Below are 21,478 nucleotides of genomic sequence, written 5' to 3' on the forward strand. Positions count from 1 at the left end.
GTTACCTTACGCCTAAGTTTTCCTCTTAGCGAACCACTAAGATAATCAGTCATTATGTAAGAGTCTTGTGGCCTACTGTAGTTATACAGTATTATACAACGGGTGGGTCTAATCCTGAATGCTGATAGGTTAAAACCGCATTCCAGCCAGTGTCTATTCCACAAATTGCCACTGGCTAAATCTATGACTTTAAAATGCCTTTTTACTGTTCCATCTGACTGCGCAATCCATTGTCTCATCAACCCAGCCAAGCAATTTATAAACTTTATTTCCAGTACAAAAAGCATCTAGACATTATCTCACATTTCTTTTAGACTAACATTTAGTTTTCAACACCAGAGATTTGTATAAACCTTGCTGTCTGTCTCTCCGACATTTGCAACATTGTTTCAATATTGAAACTCGATCTCCAGCTGTCCCATAGCGAAGAACGTTGGGAGTCTGTACTAGCTAGGGCAGGAGGGGGGGGGGGGGGGGGGGGGGTCCAAGGGGGCAGATAAGGACATCTATGGCCATTCAATTGAGCTGTGTGTCCTGGGTTGGAGGGACATGTTGAGCTGACCTACCTGTCTAGCAGCCTTTGATCCAGGGGGTATGGAGCCGGTATAGAGCAGCCACGTCACCTGTGATACATCGTATTAGACGTCCATCCAAGTCAGAGGACGTTGGGAGATGACATGGAAACCGGCCAATAGGGGCAACAGTTATCACTGTTACCTTCAAGTTGGTTTCAGTTTTAAACATCTGCCTCTGGTGTAAAAAGTTGCATGTTTGAATCCAGTGATTGAAAGTTTTCTTGTTTTAAGCCGATCCCAAACCTTAACCCTTACCTTAACCATTCAGAGTTCATGCCTAACCTTAGTATTACAGAGTTAATGCCTCAACTTAACCCTAACCACCTTAACCCTTACCTTAACCATTCAGAGTTAATGCCTAACCTTAGTATTACAGAGTTAATGCCTAAACTTAACCCTAACCGATTGACATTTGAGAAACATGGATGTGGTGTGAGACTGTGGGAGCTTGTAGGATATAGGAGGGGGTGTAGAGCAGAGGGCAGAACTTAGGGGGCCGAGTCTCTCTCCCAAGTGGCTCTGATGACGTCACTGAGAGAGCTGAGAGTCAGGTAACAAACCAGTTCCAGGAGTTACTGCCCCAATAGATGTCTCACTCATGACGGGTGTGTGTGTGTGTGTGTGTGTGTGTGTGTGTGTGTGTGTGTGTGTGTGTGTGTGTGTGTGTGTGTGTGTGTGTGTGTGTGTGTGTGTGTGTGTGTGTGTGTGTGTGTGTGTGTGTGTGTGTGTCTGTGTCTGTGTCTGTGTGTCTGTGTGTGTGTGTGTGTGTGTGTCTGTGTGTGTGTGTGTCTGTGTGTCTGTGTGCCGTCCTGGCCTTTTAAAGGAGCTGGGATAAGATCTGGTGGGTGCTCTAACGTTTAGCTTTGGAACGCGGTTCTCAGAACACACTGGATAAAATTAGTCCCACAATATCTCCAGAAACACTATATAGACAGTCTGACAAGTGAGAACAGACACAGTATTACAGTCTTACACAGAATATCTGGGATCACTACGTGCTTTAACTGTTTTATTGAACCTTTACTTAACTAACGTCTGAACACACTTGTCTGTTAGATCACCAAGTATCTAAAACACACACTTCAGTCGGATCACCCGGTTTTTAACACAGAAACACACCTTTTGGATCGTATACCTGAGTGGGGATCAAGCCGTGTCATGGAATCATGACCCCAGAGGAACATCTGGAAAAATTCTGCATCAACGCCAGTCCCAACTGGTCCTGGGTACGGTGACCTGTCTGTCTGTCCACCTGCTTGTCTGTCTGCCTGTCTGTCTGTCTGTCTGCCTGTCTGTCCACCTGCTTGTCTGTCTGCCTGCCTGCCTGCCTGTCTGTCTGCCTGTCTGTCCACCTGCTTGTCTGTCTGCCTGCCTGTCTGCCTGCCTGTCTGTCCGCCTTCTTGTCTGTCTGCCTGCCTGTGTATGTCTGCCTGTCTGTCTGTCTGTCTGTCTGTCTTCAGTCACTCACTCTCTCTCTGTTTCTCTCATCTCTATCATATCATGGACAGACAGACGGTCCTATAATGACCTAAAACAGTTCTTTACCAACCACACTCTCTCTGAGTATGTCACTATCTGAGATAGACGACTACTATAACCTGAGTCTAGACAGACTGTTCTGTTGCTGAATATCCGTCTGTAGACAGTCAGTGGCGGCAGTTGAGACTCTATAATTCTGAGAAAGCGAGGGAGAGGCAGAGAGAGAGGGAGAGAGTGGGATGAGGTTGGAGAGAGAGAAGGAGAGAGTGGGATGAGGTTGGAGAGAGATGGGCTGTTGGAACATCTCAAAATGCGCTGTGCACTCAAAAGGCTTCCTTGGCCACAAATAAGAATATGGGCGCCGATGACGTGGACGATGTCGATTAAGGCAGTACCCCCACAGCTCTGTGTTTCAGAGGGCTGTGTTAAATGAGAAAGACACATTTCAGTTGTGCAACTGACTAGGGATCCCCTTTCCCTATACTGAAGGTACTGAAAGTGTAACTCTGGGTATGAACCCAAGTCATCTGTGTGCCACAAGATTGTTGGTAACCCGCTGTGCCAAAGTCTAGGCTTTAGCTGGGGGAGCAAATGCCAGTCTGAGACCCGATTCATACAATTGGCCAACCTGACGCGTACCATGCTGGCTCAGATATCTTCTTTCCAGCATGGTTCCAGCAACTATGTTGGATGCGTAACCAGGCCAGCCCAGTTCAGCTTGGTTCAGTTTGGCCCTATAGTGTGAATCAGTCCTCAGGTCTCAGGCAAGGTGACTCATGCCCTATCACATCTGGACAAAAGCAAGACCTATGTAAGAATGCTGTTCATTGACTACAGCTCAGCATTCAACACCATAGTACCCTCCAAGCTCATCATCAAGCTGGAGGCCCTGTCCCAACCCTGCCCTGTGCAATTGGGTCCTAGACTTTCTGATGGGCCGCCCCCAGGTGGTGAAGGTAGGAAACAACATCTTCAATTTACTGACCCTCAACACTGGGGCCCCACAAGGGTGCGTGTTTAGCCCCATCCTGTACTCCCTGTTCACCAACGACTGTGTGGCCATGCACGCTTCCAACTCAAACATCAAGTTTGCAGACGGCAAGTGGGCTTGATTACCAACAACGACGAGACAACCCACAGGGAGGAGGTGAGGGCTCTCGGAGTGTGGTGTCAGGAAAACAACCTCTCCCTCAACATTAACAAAACAAAGGAGATGATCATGGACTTCAGGAAACAGCAGAGGGAGGAGCCTCCTATCCACATCAAAGGGACAGCAGTGGAGAAGGTGGAAAGTTTTAAGTTCCTCGGCGTACACATCACAGACAAACTGAAATGTTCCACTCACACAAACAGTATGGTGAAGAAGGTGCAACAGCTCCTCTTCAACCTCAGGAGGCTGAAGAAATGTGGCTTGTCACCCAAAACCCTGACAAACTTTTACAGATGCACAATCGAGAGCATCCTGTCAGGCTGTATCACAGCCTGGTATAGCAACTGCACCGCCATCAACCGCAAGGCTCTCCAGAGGGTGGTGCGGTCTACACAACGCATCACTGGGGAAAACTACCTGCCCTCCATGACACCTACAACACCCGATGTCACAGGAAGGCCAAAAAGATTATCAAGGACATCAACCACCTGAGCCACTGCCTGTTCACACCGCTATCATCCAGAAGGTGAGGTCAGTACAGGTGCATCAAAGCTGGGACCGAGAGACTTGAAAAACAGCTTCTATCTCAAGGCCATCAGACTGCTAAACAGCCATCACCAACTCAGAGAGGCTGCTGCCAACATTGAGACCCAATCACAGCCCACTTTAATAAATGGATCACTAGTCACTTTATAAAAAGCCACTCTATATAATGTCACTTTAATAATGTTTACATATCTTACATTACTCATATCACATGTATGTACTGTATTTTATACCATCTACTGCACCTTGCCTATGCCGCTCGGCCATCGCTCATCTATATACTTATATGTACATATTCTCATTCACCCATTTAGATTTGTGTGTATTAGGTAGTTGTTGGGGAATTGTTAGATTACTTGTTAGATATTACTGAACTGTCGGAACTAGAAGCACAAGCATTTTTCTACACTCGCATTAACATCTGCTAACCATGTGTACGTGAAAAATAATCACTGAACTTTCTAATAGTTCCTAGAAACACTGAACATGAGTATTACTGTCTGTTCCAGGCCGTGTCCCATGAGCAGCTTATGTACCTAGGTGAATGAAATAACTGTTACGAAATCAGGAGTCAAGAGGCTGGGTGTGTGTGTGCGTGTGTCTGTGTGTGTGTGTGTGTGTGTGTGTGTGTGTGCCCAGAACGTCTGTACAGACAGGGACGCATTTGGCAAGAGGGGCACACACACACACACAGCCCTCCTCTGAGCTATCTGTTTACATTGGGCCCCAATTCCTGGAGAAACAACATTCCTACAGTGGCCTCTGCTACTACTTCTGTAACAGTGGTCACATGCTGCAATAGATACTGTTCTCACTCTGCTGCTCTCTATATTTGCCTCTGGCAGCCCAGCCCTCACGACGCCCAGGGGACGCAATGGGTGGAAAACGTTCTGTAATATCATAATGAGTGGAATTCTGGGGCTGTTCTTGGAATTCTTGAGCAATAACAAATAGCTTGCTGAATTTGGACAGGATGTGCAGAAATCAATGCGTGTGTTAAATCAATGTGTGGTATGCCAAGAGAGAGAGTGAGTGAGTGTGTGTGTGTGTGTGTGTGTGTGTGTGTGTGTGTGTGTGTGTGTGTGTGTGTGTGTGTGTGTGTGTGTGTGTGTGTGTGTGTGTGTGTGTGTGTGTGTGTGTGTGTGGTTATATAATTTCACTGCTGAGTGGGGTAGAAGAAACATAGTAAATGTAAATCCGGGACACTTAATTTATTATCATATGTTGCGTTTCGTATGGTATCTATTAATTAGTGGTGGTCCATCATCCATTTCATATGTTATATTATGATATATTATGAATTACAATTCATACAATATGTTTACGAATTACAATTTGTTGTTGTTAACGTTAGCTAGGTGGGTAGGTGGCTAACGCTAGCTAGGTGGCTAACATTAGCTAGGTTAGGAGTTAGGTTAAAGGGTTAGGAGTTATTTAAGGTTATGGGAAGGGTTAGCTAATATGCTAAGTAGTTGCAAAGTAGCTAATTAGTTAAAATGCTAAAGTTGTCCATGATGAGGTTTGAACACACAACCTATGGGTTGCTAGATGTTTGCGGCATTATACCCATCCACCCCGACCAACCACCCTACTTTTGTTTTTGACTTAAAGGCCCCGACACGGAAAATCATGTTTTTCATCAAATTGGATGATATTTGGATGAAACCAGCTCATAGCAGGTTGACCCAAGTATGATGAATGACTGTACCAGGAACATTGACAAAGTTGATCATACAGTTACTGGTCCCCTCCCCCGTGCTTCTACATCTACATTGCTTGCTGTTTGGGGTTGTAGGCTGGGTTTCTGAATAGCACTTTGTGACATCTGGTGATGTAAAAAGGGCTTTATAAATACATTTGATTGATTGATGTCAACGGTAGCGTCTTATAGTTGTAACTACTTTAAATATATAAAGCCTTAAAATGTCATCACTTGGGTGCATCATAAGGCTTTTTTACAAACCGTAAGATAGCTCAAGCATAACGATACTGGTGAATAACCATTAATCATTTGTGTTGTGTCTTGTAGCTAGCAGACTACCTACAAGCATGCCATATAAATTACACTGTGTTGTGGCTTGTAGCTAGCAGACTACTTACCAGCATGCCAGAAAAAGCCCACTGTGTTGTGACTTATAGCTAGCAGACTACTTACCAGCATGCCAGAAAAAGCCCACTGTGTTGTGTCTTGTAGCTAGCAGACTACGTACCAGCATGCTAGAAAAAGCCCACTGTGTTGTGGCTTGTAGCTAGCAGACTACTTACCAGCATGCTAGAAAAAGCCCACTGTGTTGTGACTTGTAGCTAGCAGACTACTTACCAGCATGCCATATAAATTACACTGTGTTGTGGCTTGTAGCTAGCAGACTACTTACCAGCATGCCAGAAAAAGCCCCCTGTGTTGTGTCTTGTAGCTAGCAGACTACTTACCAGCATGCTAGAAAAAGCCCACTGTGTTGTGGCTTGTAGCTAGCAGACTACTTACCAGCATGCTAGAAAAAGCCCACTGTGTTGTGACTTGTAGCTAGCAGACTACTTACCAGCATGCTAGAAAAAGCCCACTGTGTTGTGACTTGTAGCTAGCAGACTACTTACCAGCATGCTAGAAAAAGCCCACTGTGTTGTGACTTGTAGCTAGCAGACTACTTACCAGCATGCTAGAAAAAGCCCCCTGTGTTGTGTCTTGTAGCTAGCAAACTACTTACCAGCATGCCAGAACACTACACTACACTACACTACAGTGTATTCTGTAGTGTATTCTGTAATTAGCTACAAACAATATAAATACAGTTGTGTATTGCTGCTGTTTGTCTGATATCCAGCAGTCCATGATCAGCTCTGTTGACAATAAGAGCATTTTGCAGAGAAAGTGGGGTGAAGCACACTATTTAGGCTCGGAATAACATGTGGCCCATTGTTTACCTGGTCATCAATGACATGTGGCCCATTGTTTACCTTATTACCTGGGAAAGACCACAAGGGTGTTTAAAAGAGCTGTCAGTGAAGGTGAACTCATGGATATACGCTCCCTGTCCCACTGGGTCTGTTCTTTCAGGATTTCTGATAGTAAGAGATGAGAGAAGGTACAATTTCTTCAATTCTGAGCATTTTAATAGAGTAAAGATGTTATGGATGATGTGTTGGTATTTTTACATGGGAAAAGGGATGACTGTGCAGGACCTTTAGTAACCTGTCTTATGTAACCATATCAAATGTAACATACTGTATCATACTAATTTGAACATCTCGGATTTGAATTTATGTTATTTCTAGTCTATGAGACTCTCCATCACCACATCTCTACCATTCTGAAAATATGTGAATTTACCTTGTAAATTAAGAAATGTTTCGCGCTTTAAAGGTGCATTATGGAGATATCGTTCTGTCATTTCCTGGTTGCTAAACTTCTAATAGTTAGCCTAATTTCAGTTTATTTGACAAAACAAGCAATGAAGATCATTGTACCATCTAAACCGCTGTGAAATGTGTTTGCAATACCAAAAATATAGTATTTTCAGCTGTTTGAAGCAGGTGTACAAAACTGAAAGTAAAAGATACAAAAACAAAATGTAAGAACGGGAAGCATAGAAATATTGCACATAGAACAGATTGTTTCGCTTCTTGGACTTGCTTTCAATGAGTGACAGATCCATAACTCATATTTCGGTGTGAATTTGGTTGGGTGGGTCTTCCAAAAATGTACATATTGCAGCTTTAAAAGCAACACTGGTCAGTAAATGTTTTACTTTGTAACCAGCTAGTGGGCTGCTACTGCTATTGACAGTGTGCAACTGCAGCCCGCCAGTCGGGGCATTCCTGCATGAAGTATTATCTGAGTTTTATCGACACTGCCTACTATAGGCTGTAGAAAAAGCTAGCCAAATAGCCATTTTACTGGTTGAAGTTGAAGTGTTTATTTATTAATTAAATTTTTACGTATAATGCAGTTGATGCGATGATAACACAAGCATTGAGCAGGATATTCATACGAGCCGTCAAAACATAATACAAAAGTAGTGTGAAATGCGTTCATAAGAAGCAGGCTTTTTTTCTTGAGTTCTATAACAACTCCTTGTTCTGTCACCAATGTGCCCGCATCGCCCTCGTGCGGCAATGTTTGCCAGTCTACCGGTCGCCCCCGCTAGTACAGCAGACTAACACGCCGTGTCGCTCTCGCCTGCTGGGATAAACTGCCAGACAGGCGGGGGGTGAAGGACACGCTGTCTACTGGTCGTCCCCGCCACTCGTTGCTAACTAGCTATGTTTTTATGTAGGGTTTATCTGCAGTTCTGATGCATTACCGTAGTGGAGCGTCCCTGTCTTCCGCCTATGTACTGGAGTCATAGTTTAAAGACTGACAATATAAATATAAAGACGGGTTCCTGAAGATGCAGGAGAGCCCACATGCAGGAACACCCCGAATTGCGGGCTGCAGTTGTACTCTTCTCACTGTAATGGGTGGTCTGGTCTGTCATTGGTCCTGGTGACGGTTTATAACGTGATATGTCACCAGCGGAGTGAGGGTAGGGTGTTTTTTTCTCTCTTCAGTGACAGGATTATCATCTCAGCGCTTTAACACACCGCCAAACCGCAGATCAAATGTCGGGAAAGGTTCTGTTCGCTATTACAATGTAATAGTGCATTGGAATAAGAAAAACAGCTTTACCTATACAACGGAAGGTATTTGTATGACGACAAGACCCCGAAGTGACAATTCATCGTCAATAATGTATGTATGAATATGTTTGTGAATTTTAGGCTATCTATCAATTTGATATTCTTAATATTTGTGTGGTCTATAATTTCTTATCAACGGATAGCTGCACCCAGATCATCTCTGCCTGGATTGTGATTAGCCTAGTTTGTTTTTGTCAAGCAATTGTCTAATGCTAAGGGATGCCTTTTGAGATGACAGTTATATTCATATGATACAATGGAGATTGAAATAGGCTATGGACATAAACACAACAACAGCTCGTTTTCACTTAGTCGTTATTTAGGCGTTGTAAACTGGTCCGAATGTGAAAGATTCATGTTTGAACAGCAGTTTATGCCCGGTCATGCATATCCTCTGCTGCAGAACAGTGGCTGGATTATGCATCAGCATAGCTAACAATTATTCCAGTGGCATATACTGAAAATATATCTGAAACGTATTTGGAATACATGCCGTTGATGTGGACCCGTGTTGGACAAATGTGGCCACCTGAATGTGTTCTCACTGCCTATTCATTTGGCAGCCCTGACTGCCAGCCAGATAGCTTTGTGTGGGATCGCTATGTCATAACCCACTGGGCCGTCATCAATTCAACATCTATTCCAAATTGGTTCTACATCATTTCATTGAAATGACGTGGAAACAATGTTGATTCAACCGGTGTGTGTATACTTCTAGTATATCAATAAGAACCTCAGCCAATGGGAATGTTGTTGTGTGTGTGCATGTGTGTGTATGTTTATGTGTGTATGCATGCTTCCGTGCGTGTGTGTGGTGTCTGTTAGGTGAGATAAGATGATAAACTAGGTACAGTTAATGCAGTTATTGACTAATCCTATGAAAGGAGTGACTGTATTAAAGGTTACCTTTCTCCCCGACTTGGCTGTCAGTGAATGGGCTCGTGCCTCACCTCACCACACCTCACCTCAACTCACCACAGCCTCACCTCTAATCTGAGTGTCCCTAGGATGTAATGGTACTGCTGTGACATGTGTCTTACATTGTGGACTAGGATTAAGTTACGCCTGATCTAGGGTTTGCGTCGTTTTATTTTATTAACCCTAACCCTGGGCCAATATTGTGAGTATCTTGTGATTGGTTGTAAACCAGGAAGCAGGTTTATATCCTTGAGGGGGGAGTGGAGGAAACTTTTCATCTGAATGAGTTCCTTTAACACGTGGCCTTGTGTTTGTATTAGTGGGGATGGCAGAATGTGTTGGGAGTGCTGCAGTGGGGGGCGGGGTAATTATGTAATTGTTCTGAAATGCCACGGCTCTGTAGTGTCACATTGAGGGAGAGAGGTGGGGCATGAGGAGAGAGAGGTGGGGCATGAGGAGAGAGAGGTGGGGCATGACGAGAGAGAGAGGTGGGGCATGAGAAGAGAGAGGTGGGGCATGAGAAGAGAGAGGTGGGGCATGAGGAGAGAGAGGTGGGGCATGAGGAGAGAGAACTAGAGATAGAGGTGGGGCATGAGGAGAGAGAGAGGTGGGGCATGAGGAGAGAGAGGTGGGGCATGAGGAGAGAGAGGTGGGGCATGAGGAGAGAGAACTAGAGATAGAGGTGGGGCATGAGGAGAGAGAGAGTGGGGACATGAGGAGAGAGAGGGTGAGAGAGAGGCGGGGCATGAGGAGAGAGAGGGGTGGGACATGAGGAGAGAGAGGGAGAGAGAGAGGTGGGGCATGAGGAGAGAGAACGAGAGAGAGGTGGGGCATGAAGAGAGAGAGGGGGAGAGAGGTGGGGCATGAGGAGAGAGAGGGAGAGAGAGGTGGGGCATGAGGAGAGAGAGGGAGAGAGAGGTGGGGCATGAGGAGAGAGAGGGAGAGAGAGGTGGGGCATGAGGAGAGAGAGGGAGAGAGAGGTGGGGCATGAGGAGAGAGAGGTAGAGAGAGAGGTGGGGCATGAGGAGAGCGAGGTAGAGAGAGAGAGGTGGGGCATGAGGAGAGAGAGGTAGAGAGAGAGGTGGGGCATGAGAGAGAGGGAGAGAGAGAGGTGGGCAGAGGAGAGAGGGAGAGAGAGAGGTGGGGCATGAGGAGAAGAGAGGGAGAGAGAGAGAGGTGGGGCAATGAGGAGAGAGAGGGAGAGAGAGAGCGTGGGGCATGAGGAGAGAGAGGGAAGAGAGAGAGAGGTGGGGCATGAGGAGAGAGAGGGAGAGAGAGAGAGGTGGGGCATGAGGAGAGAGAGGGAGAGAGAGAGAGGTGGGGCATGAGGAGAGAGAGGAGAGAGAGAGAGGTGGGGCAATGAGGAGAGAGAGGGAGAGAGAGAGAGGTGGGCATGAAGGAGAGAGAGGGAGAGAGAGAGGTGGGGGCATCGAGGAGAGAGAGGGAGAGAGAGAGAGGTGGGGCATGAGGAGAGAGAGGGAAGAGAGAGAGAGGTGGGTCATGAGGAGAGAGGAGGGAGAGAGAGAGAGGTGGGGCATGAGGAGAGAGAGGGAGAGAGAGAGAGGTGGGGGGCATGAGGAGAGAGAGGGAGAGAGAGAGGGGTCCATGAGGAGAGAGAGGGAGAGAGAGGTGGGGCATAGGAGAGAGAGGGATGAGAGGGGCCTGAGAGAGAGAGGGAGAGAGAGAGAGGTGGGGCATGAGGAGAGAGAGGGAGAGAGAGAGAGGTGGGGCATGAGGAGAGAGAGGGAGAGAGAGAGGGGGGGGGCATGAGGAGAGAGAGGGAGAGAGAGAGAGGTGGGGCATGAGGAGAGAGAGGGGAGAGAGAGAGAGGTGGGGCATGAGGAGAGAGAGGGAGAGAGAGAGGTGGGGCATGAGGAGAGAGAGGGAGAGAGAGAGAGGTGGGGCATGAGGAGAGAGAGGGAGAGAGAGAGGAGGTGGGGCATGAGGAGAGAGAGGGAGAGAGAGAGAGGTGGGCATGAGGAGAGAGAGGGAGAGAGAGAAGAGGTGGGGCATTGAGGAGAGAGAGGGAGAGANGTGGGGCATGAGGAAGAGAGGGAGAGAGAGGTGGGGCATGAGGAGAGAGAGAGTTAGAGAGAGAGTGGGGCATGAGGAGAGCGAGGAGAGAGAGAGAGGTGGGCATGAGGAGAGAGAGGTAGAGAGAGAGGTGGGGCATGAAGGAGAGAGAGGGGAGAGAGAGAGGTTGGGGCATGATGAGAGAGAGAGAGAGAGAGAGGTGGGGATGAGGAGAGAAGGGAGAGAGAGAGGTTGGGGCATGAGGAGAGAGAGGGAGAGAGAAGAGAGGTGGGCATGAGGAGAGAAGGGAGAGAGAGAGAGATGGGGCATGGAGGAGAGAGAGGGAGAGAGGAGAGAGGTGGGCATGAGGAGAAGAGAGGCGAGAATGAGAGAGAGGTGGGGCATTGAGGAGAGAGAGGGAGAGAGAGAAGAGGTGCGGGCCATTGAGGAGAGAGAAGGAGAGAGAGAGGTGGGGCAATGAGGAGAGAGAGGGAGAGAGAGAGAAGGTGGGATTGAGAGAGAGAGGGAGAGAGAGAAGAGGTGGGGCATAGGAGAGAGAGGGAGAGAGAGAGAGGTGGGGCATGAGAGAGAGAGGGAGAGAGAGAGAGGTGGGGCTATGAGGAAGAGAGAGGGAGAGAGAGAGAGGTGGGGCATGAGGAGAGAGAGGGAGAGAGAGAGAGGTGGGGCATGAGGAGAGAGAGGGAGAGAGAGAGAGGTGGGGCATGAGGAGAGAGAGGAGAGAGAGAGAGGTGGGGCATGAGGAGAGAGAGGGAGAGAGAGAGGTGGGGCATGAGGAGAGAGAGGAGAGAGAGAGAGGTGGGGCATGAGGAGAGAGAGGGAGAGAGAGAGAGGGGGCATGAGGAGAGAGAGGGAGAGAGAGAGAGGTGGGGCATGAGGAGAGAGAGGGAGAGAGAGGAGAGGTGGGGCATGAGGAGAGAGAGGAGGAGAGGAGAGAGGGTGGGGCATGAGGAGAGAGAGGGAGAGAGAGAGGGGGATGAGGAGAGAGAGGGAGAGAGAGGTGGGGATGAGGAGAGAGGTGGGGCATGACAAGAGAGAACTAGAGAGAGAGGTGGGGGCATGAGGAGAGAGAGGGAGAGAGAGAGAGGGGCATGAGGAGAGAGAGGGAGAGAGAGGTGGGGCATGAGGAGAGAGGTGGGGCATGACAAGAGAGAACTAGAGAGAGAGGTGGGCATGAGAGAGAGAGAGGTGGGGCATGAGAGAGAGAGAGAGAGAGAGAGGGGGGCATGAGGAGAGAGAGGGAGAGAGAGAGGCGGGGCATGAGGAGAGAGAGGGGTGGGACATGAGGAGAGAGAGGGAGAGAGAGAGGTGGGGCATGAGGAGAGAGAACGAGAGAGAGGTGGGGCATGAGGAGAGAGAGGGGGAGAGAGGTGGGGCATGAGGAGAGAGAGGGAGAGAGAGGTGGGGCATGAGGAGAGAGAGGGAGAGAGAGGTGGGGCATGAGGAAAGAGAGGGAGAGAGAGGTGGGGCATGAGGAGAGAGAGGGAGAGAGAGAGAGGTGGGGCATGAGGAGAGAGAGGGAGAGAGAGAGAGTTGGGGCATGAGGAGAGAGAGGGAGAGAGAGAGAGGTGGGGCATGAGGAGAGAGAGGGAGAGAGAGAGAGGTGGGCATGAGGAGAGAGAGGGAGAGAGAGAGAGGTGGGGCATGAGGAGAGAGAGGGAGAGAGAGAGAGGTGGGGCATGAGGAGAGAGGGGGAGAGAGAGAGAGGTGGGGCATGAGGAGAGAGAGGAGAGAGAGAGAGGTGGGGCATGAGGAGAGAGAGGGAGAGAGAGAGAGGTCGGGCATGAGGAGAGAGAGGGGAGGAGAGAGAGGTGGGGGCATGACGAGAGAGAGGGAGGAGAGAGAGGGTGGGCATGAGGAGAGAGAGGGAGAGAGAGAGAGGTGGGGCATTGAGGAGAGAGAGGGAGAGAGAGAGAGGTGGGGCATGAGGAGAGAGAGGAGAGAGAGAGAGGGGCATGAGGGAGAGAGAGGGAGAGAGAGGTGGGGCTTGAGGAGAGAGGTGGGGCATGACAAGAGAGAACTAGAGAGAGAGGTGGGGCATGAGGAGAGAGAGGGAGAGAGAGAGAGGGGGCATGAGGAGAGAGAGGGAGAGAGAGGTGGGGCATGAGGAGAGAGGTGGGGCATGACAAGAAGAACTAGAGAGAGAGGTGGGGCATGAGGAGAGAGAGGTGGGGCATGAGGAGAGAGAGAGAGAGAGGGGGGGCATGAGGAAGAGGAGGAGAAGAGAGAGGTGGGGCATGACAAGAGAGAACTAGAGAGAGAAGAGAGAGGGGGGGCATGAGGAGAGAGAGAGGGGGCATGAGGAGAGAGGAGAGAGAAAGGGGGCATGAGGAGAAAGAGGGAGAGAGAGGGGTGGGGCATGAGGAGAGAGAGAGAGAGAGGGGGCATGAGGAGAGAGAGGGAGAGAGAGGGGGCATGAGGAGAGAGAGGGAGAGAGAGAGGGGGCATGAGGAGAGAGAGAGAGAGAGAGAGAGAGGGGGCATTAGGAGAGAAAGGGAGAGAGGTGGGGCATGAGGATAGAGAGGGAGAGAGAGAGGGGTCATGAGGAGAAAGAGGTGGGGCATGAGAGAGAGAGGAGAGAGAGGTAGGGCATGAGGAGAGAGGAGAGAGAGGTAGGGTATGAGGAGAGAGGAGAGAGAGGTGGGGCATGAGGAGAAAGAGGTGGGGCATGAGAGAGAGAGGAGAGAGAGGTGGGGCATGAGGAGAGAGGAGAGAGAGGTGGGGCATGAGGAGAGAGGAGAGAGAGGTGGGGCATGAGGAGAGAGGAGAGAGAGGTGGGGCATGAGGAGAGAGGAGAGAGAGGTGGGGCATGAGGAGAGAGGAGAGAGAGGTGGGGCATGAGGAGAGAGGTGGGGCATGAGGAGAGAGGTAGGGCATGAGGAGAGAGGAGAGAGAGGTGGGGCATGAGGAGAGAGGTGGGGCATGAGGAGAGAGGAGAGAGAGGTAGGGCATGAGGAGAGAGGAGAGAGAGGTGGGGCATGAGGAGAGAGGAGAGAGAGGTGGGGCATGAGGAGAGAGGAGAGAGAGGTGGGGCATGAGGAGAGAGAGGAAGAGGTGGGGCATGAGAGAGAGAGGAGAGAGAGGTGGGCATGAGGGAGAGAGGAGAGAGAGGTGGGGCATGAGGAGAGAGGAGAGAGAGGTGGGGCATGAGGAGAGAGGAGAGAGAGGTGGGGCATGAGGAGAGAGGAGAGAGAGGTGGGGCATGAGGAGAGAGGGAGAGAGAGGTGGGGCATGAGGAGAAAGAGGTGGGGCTTGAGAGAGAGAGGAGAGAGAGGTGGGGCATGAGGAGAGAGGAGAGAGAGGTGGGGTATGAGGAGAGAGGAGAGAGAGGTAGGGAATGAGGAGAAAGAGGTGGGGCATGAGAGAGAGAGGAGAGAGAGGTGGGGCATGAGGAGAGAGGAGAGAGAGGTGGGGTATGAGGAGAGAGGAGAGAGAGGTAGGGTTTGAGGAGAGAGGTAGGGCTAGATGAGAGAGATGGCAAGAAAGAGAGAGAGAGACTTTATGCTTCCATTGCTTGCATACTGTTTAAGTACGTTTGTCAGGTATGTACTGTGTAATCAAGTGCAAATTATTAAACTGGTTATTTTCAGAAGGGAATAGAATATGAGAAAATACATCTGAAAATGACAACAACATGAAAAACAGGATTCATAGATTCAAACATCCACACTTTACCTCAATTATATTCTATGTTCTGTTCCTCCTTGAACATATACAGTAGGGCTGGGAGATATGGCTATATCCCGATAACGATTACATATCACGATATAGCAGATTTTCTGTAAATTCAATAAATAGTTTATATAAAATGACCACATGTAAAGGCCTATTTCTTATTACATGTTGAATTCTACTCAACAAATAAAAAGGTACTTACTCATATTTGATTATTTATTTGATTTAGAATCTGCACATTTTCAATTAAGCATGTAACAACATATAAAAATGAATGTATAAAATCTAAAAATGGTAAATAGAAAATACTTCAACTATAGTTGCAACGCAAAATAAATATAGGCCAAAATATATACAGTATATATATATATATATTTTTTTTTTCCCTTTATTTTACCAGGCAAGTCAGTTAAGAACAAATTCTTATTTTCAATGACGGCCTAGGAACAGTGGGTTAACTGCCTGTTCAGGGGCAGAACGACAGATTTGTACCTTGTCAGCTCGGGGGTTTGAACTTGCAACCTTCCGGTTACTAGTCCAATGCTCTAACCACTAGGCTACCTTGGGTCGAGTGTTGGCACCACCTCACCAAACCTCCGTTTCTGGACCGTGTAAATTGGGGCCATGTCTTTGCAGATGTAAGTTGTAACAGCAGCTGTTATCTCCTTCCAATCTTCGTGGTTCTTTACCATATGCTGTGCCGAGGGGCAAAAGCCCCTTGCAACGTTCTGAGTCGAGGGTTTGTTTTGAGCACTCAACTGTACTTCTTTGGGTCTCATCCATAGACTCTCTCCATACTGTTCACATGATTCTTGCGTAGGTGGTAATAGAGGTTAGTGGTGTTTGAGCCTGTTGTCGGGACCGGCCTGTTCCACATGACTCCTGCGTAGGTGGTAGTAGAGGTTAGTGGTGTTTGAGCCTGTTGTCGGGACCGGCCTGTTCCACATGACTCCTGCGTAGGTGGTAATAGAGGTTAGTGGTGTTTTGAGCCTGTTGTCGGGACCGGCCTGTTCCACATGACTCCTGCGTAGGTGGTAATAGAGGTTAGTGGTGTTTGGGCCTGTTGTCGGGACCGGCCTGCGGGATATGTTGCAGAGGGCGGTTTTCTGGTCCGTGTCAGACTGTTCATACCCAAACCACGTCCAAGCGACCGAAGTTGCCCCTCTTTTAGGTCTCCATGCTCTGTGTCACGTTCACTCTCTTCCATATTTGTTTGTGTTGCAAATTTCCTTCCACACGGAAGTGCAAGAACGCAAAGCGTCATTCAATTGCCGGGAAGAGTACGATTTGCTGCACAACAAAATAAACGATAGACGTTTCTCTATCTTCACACTATATGTATCGTCATATCGCCCGGCCCTCATATACAGTAGTATCAGGTGTCCAGACATGGAGAAGACGATCAGTAGGTCTGTCTCTCAGTGGGAGAATATGTCAGTACATTCCAGTAGATACCAGGTTCAGAGAGGGCTAACTGATGGGGGTTAAGAAATAACAATCATGAGTCAGGAGAACTGACATTCTGTCAGCAGGCTAGTAAGCCATCTATCCTCTAGGCACGTGTGTGTGTGTGTGTGTGTGTGTGTGTGTGTGTGTGTGTGTGTGTGTGTGTGTGTGTGTGTGTGTGGTGTGTGTGTGTGTGTGGTGTGTGTGTGTGTGTGTGTTTGTGTGTGTGTGTGTGTGTGTGTATGTTCCTGACTCAGCAGAAACAGGGGGATATCAAGAGGAGAGTTACAGCCAACAAAGCAAGCCTTCTTCTCCCTCTCACTGTTTTTCATTGTTAGGGACAAATCCTATCTTGAAATCTGCTGACTTTCACGTAAATCATGCATAGTCAATGGGAGATTTTACTCAAACATAGTCAATGGGAGATTTTACCCAGACATAGTCAATGGGAGATTTACTCAAACATAGTCAATGGGAGATTTTACCCAGACATAGTCAATGGGAGATTTTACTCAAACATAGTCAATGGGAGATTTTACCCAGACATAGTCAATGGGAGATTTTACCCAGACATAGTCAATGGGAGATTTTACCCAGACATAGTCAATGGGAGATTTTACCCAGACATAGTCAATGGGAGATTTTACCCAAACATAGTCAATGGGAGATTTTACCCAGACATAGTCAATGGGAGATTTTACCCAAACATAGTCAATGGGAGATTTTACCCAAACATAGTCAATGGGAGATTTTATCCAAACATAGTCAATGGGAGATTTTACCCAGACATAGTCAATGGGAGATTTTACCCAGACATAGTCAATGGGAGATTTTACCCAGACATAGTCAATGGGAGATTTTACCCAGACATAGTCAATGGGAGATTTTACTCAAACATAGTCAATGGGAGATTTTACCCAAACATAGTCAATGGGAGATTTTACCCAAACATAGTCAATGGGAGATTTTACCCAATATAGTCAATGGGAGATTTTACCCAAACATAGTCAATGGGAGATTTTACCCAGATAATGGTAGGTGTGGTTAAGACATACAATACAGGATAGTGCACATTTTGTCTGTCTTTTGTGTGATTACACACAGGTGGATTGTATTTATCATCATTAGTCATTTAGGTCAACATTGGATCATTCGGAGATCCTCACTGAACTTCTGGAGAGAGTTTGCTGCACTGAATGTAAAGGGGCTGAATAATTTTGTACACCCAATTTTTCAGGTATTGATTTGTAAAAAAAGTTTGAAATATCCAATAAATGTCGTTCCACTTCATGATTGTGTCCCACTTGTTGTTGATTCTTCACAAAAAAATACAGTTTTATATCTTTATGTTTGAAGCCTGAAATGTGGCAAAAGGTCGCAAAGTTCAAGGGGGCCGAATACTTTCGCAAGGCACTGTACGTGTGTCTGTGTGTGTGTATATACATGTGTCTGTGTCTGTGTCTGTGTGTGTGTATATACGTGTGTGTGATATACAGAGAGCAAGCATGTGTTTGACTGAGAATGTCTGTGTATTATGCAATTCCAGCCCTATTCCTCTGTTTCTGCTGCACAGGGCAGTGGGGCTTTGGAGGCCTGGTTGGTTGCTGTTCAGCACTATGTGACAAATGTATGAGTTAAAAGCCTTATAAAGACGTGATGTGCGGGGATTGAGGACAGGCAGTCAGAGAGGAATGTTAATCATAGTTAGAGTCAGAGAGATGTCCCGGCTGATCCATCCAGGCAATAACATCACTCTGGTGTGTCGTAATGTCATCTAGATTCTATTGATATGACCACGCCCTCATCACTCCACAGGATCATCAAGAGTCATCATCAGATTGCCTCACAAGCGTTTGGGAAATTAAATATTCTCTTTCTCTCTCTCTCCCTCCTATCCCTCTCCCCCTCATCCCTCCCTTTCCCCCTCGCCTCACCCCATCCCTCTCCCCTCCACCCTCCCCTCATCCCTCTCCCCTCCACCCTCTAACCCCCTCAGTCTGAGACCATGAACTACGTGGGCCAGTTGGCAGGCCAGGTGTTTGTGCAGGTGAAGGAGCTGTACCGGGGCCTGAACCCGGCCACCCTGTCGGGCTGCATCGATGTCATCGTGGTGCGTCAGCCTGACGGCACCCTGCAGTGCTCGCCCTTCCACGTTCGCTTCGGCAAGATGGGTGTGCTGCGCTCCCGTGAGAAGTGGTGAGAGGACACAGGGAGACTGTGTGGTGGTGGTGGGGGGGGGGGGGGGTCTGGGTTAAGGAGCACTGGGGCAGAGGACATTGGGTAGAAGAGGGTGCTTACAGTACTGGAAGGAGGGAGGCTCATCTTCACTCAGTTTATATGGAAATTACCACACAGAAGAGAGAGGGAGAAAAGGGGATGAAGGGAGAGAGATGAATCATTCATTTTTCTGCCACGTATACCTGCAGCTGTCCTTGACCTGAGCTGACACTGTCAAATGGACAATTAGAGTTGCTGAAAGAAATATTTATTGTAGATAGAAGAGAGAAAAATGGAAATAATAAAATAGAGAAGGAGGGGTAGATGGGAGAGATGGTGGGAGAGACAGAGATGATGGTAGATTGGAGGGATGGAGATGGAGATAGGTTAGTACGAATACAAAGAGAGATAGAGGGTAGAGCAGAGGAAAGAGAGATAGAGATGGAGGGTAGAGCAGAGGAAAGAGAGATTGAGATGGAGGGTAGAGCAGAGGAAAGAGAGATAGAGATGGAGGGTAGAGCAGAGGAAAGAGAGATTGAGATGGAGGGTAGAGCAGAGGAAAGAGAGATATCAAATCAAATCAAATCAAATTTATTTATATAGCCCTTCGTACATCAGCTGATATCTCAAAGTGCTGTACAGAAACCCAGCCTAAAACCCCAAACAGCAAGCAATGCAGGTGTAGAAGCACGGTGGCTAGGAAAAACTCCCTAGAAAGGCCAATACCTAGGAAGAAACCTAGAGAGGAACCAGGCTATGTGGGGTGGCCAGTCCTCTTCTGGCTGTGCCGGGTGGAGATTATAACAGAACATGGTCAAGATGTTCAATGTTCATAAATGACCAGCATGGTCGAATAATAATAAGGCAGAACAGTTGAAACTAGAGCAGCAGCACAGTCAGGTGGAAGTTGAAACTGGAGCAGCAGCATGGCCAGGTAGACTGGGGCCAGCAAGGAGTCATCATGTCAGGTAGTCCTGGGGCATGGTCCTAGGGCTCAGGTCAGTTGAAACTGGAACAGCAGCATGGCCAGGTGGACTGGGGACAGCAAGGAGTCATCATGTCAGGTAGTCCTGGGGCATGGTCCTAGGGCTCAGGTCCTCCGAGAGAGAGAAAGAAAGAGAGAAGGAGAGAATTAGAGAACGCACACTTAGATTCACACAGGACACCGAATAGGACAGGAGAAGTACTCCAGATATAACAAACTGACCCCAGCCCCCCGACACATAAACTACTGCAGCATAAATACTGGAGGCTGAGACAGGAGGGGTCAGGAGACACTGTGGCCCCATCCGAGGACACCCCCGGACAGGGCCAAACAGGAAGGATATAACCCCACCCACTTTGCCAAAGCACAGCCCCCACACCACTAGATAGATAGAGATGGAGGGTAGAGCAGAGGAAAGAGAGATAGAGATGGAGGGTAGAGCAGAGGAAAGAGAGAGAGATGGAGGGTAGAGCAGAGGAAAGAGAGATAGAGATGGAGGGTAGAGCAGAGGAAAGAGAGAGACATGGAGGGTAGAGCAGAGGAAAGAGAGATAGAGATGGAGGGTAGAGCAGAGGAAAGAGAGATTGAGATGGAGGGTAGAGCAGAGGAAAGAGAGATAGAGATGGAGGGTAGAGCAGAGGAAAGAGAGAGACATGGAGGGTAGAGCAGAGGAAAGAGAGGGATGGAGGGTAGAGCAGAGGAAAGAGAGATAGAGATGGAGGGTAGAGCAGAGCAGAGGAAAGAGAGATTGAGATGGAGGATAGAGCAGAGGAAAGAGAGTTAGAGATGGAGGGTAGAGCAGAGGAAAGAGAGATAGAGATGGAGGGTAGAGCAGAGGAAAGAGAGATTGAGATGGAGGGTAGAGCAGAGGAAATAGAGATAGAGATGGAGGGTAGAGCAGAGGAAAGAGAGTTAGAGATGGAGGGTAGAGCAGAGGAAAGAGAGATATAGATGGAGGGGTAGAGCAGAGGAAAGAGAGATAGAGATGGAGGGTAGAGCAGAGGAAATAGAGTTGGAGGGTAGAGCAGATGAAAGAGAGATAGAGATGGAGGGTAGTGCAGAGGAAAGAGAGATTGAGATGGAGGGTAGAGCAGAGGAAAGAGAGATAGAGATGGAGGGTAGAGCAGAGGAAAGAGAGACATGGAGGGTAGAGCAGAGGAAAGAGAGACATGGAGGGTAGAGCAGAGGAAAGAGAGATAGAGTTGGAGGGTAGAGCAGAGGAAAGAGAAATTGAGATGGAGGGTAGAGCAGAGGAAAGAGAGATAGAGATGGAGGGTAGAGCAGAGGAAAGAGAGATTGAGATGGAGGGTAGAGCAGAGGAAAGAGAGATAGAGATGGAGGGTAGAGCAGAGGAAAGAGAGATTGAGATGGAGGGTAGAGCAGAGGAAAGAGAGAGAGGGATGGAGTGAGATTGAAAGGTATAGTGATGGTTGGTGTCATCTGTGTCTCAGGTGGACATAGAGATCAATGGAGAGCCTGTGAGTCTACAAATGAAGCTGGGGGAGAACGGAGAGGCCTTTTTCGTCAAGGAGACAGAGAACACACTGGTATGTACACACACAACCACAAATGCATGCACACACCAACACACACACACACACTCAACCATCGCCCCCGAAACAGAGAGAGTGAACAGAGAGAGAGAACAGAGAGTGAACAAAGAGAGAGATATAGAGAGAGCAGAGAGAGAGAACAGAGAGAAGAACAGAGAGCAAGAACAGAGAGAGTGAACAGAGAGAGAGCAGAGAGTGAGAACAGAGAGCGAGAACACAGAGAGAG

The 21,478-nt window shown here is 48.1% G+C and overlaps 1 protein-coding gene across 1 annotated transcript in view; it reads left to right on the forward strand.

Annotated features, from left to right (window-relative positions):
• The first annotated feature begins 7,492 nt into the window (after positions 1-7,492).
• Positions 7,493-21,478, forward strand: part of LOC109893794 (phosphatidate phosphatase LPIN1) — a 34,520-nt gene continuing 20,534 nt past the window's right edge. The window contains exons 1-2 of the mRNA XM_031828081.1: positions 7,493-8,479; positions 18,494-18,693. Coding sequence (XP_031683941.1) covers positions 18,503-18,693 — 191 coding nt within the window. The 5' untranslated portion in view covers positions 7,493-8,479; positions 18,494-18,502. The remainder of the gene's footprint in view (positions 8,480-18,493; positions 18,694-21,478) is intronic.

The sequence above is a fragment of the Oncorhynchus kisutch genome, linkage group LG7 (assembly GCF_002021735.2).
Source record: "Oncorhynchus kisutch isolate 150728-3 linkage group LG7, Okis_V2, whole genome shotgun sequence".
Taxonomy (NCBI): domain Eukaryota; kingdom Metazoa; phylum Chordata; class Actinopteri; order Salmoniformes; family Salmonidae; genus Oncorhynchus; species Oncorhynchus kisutch.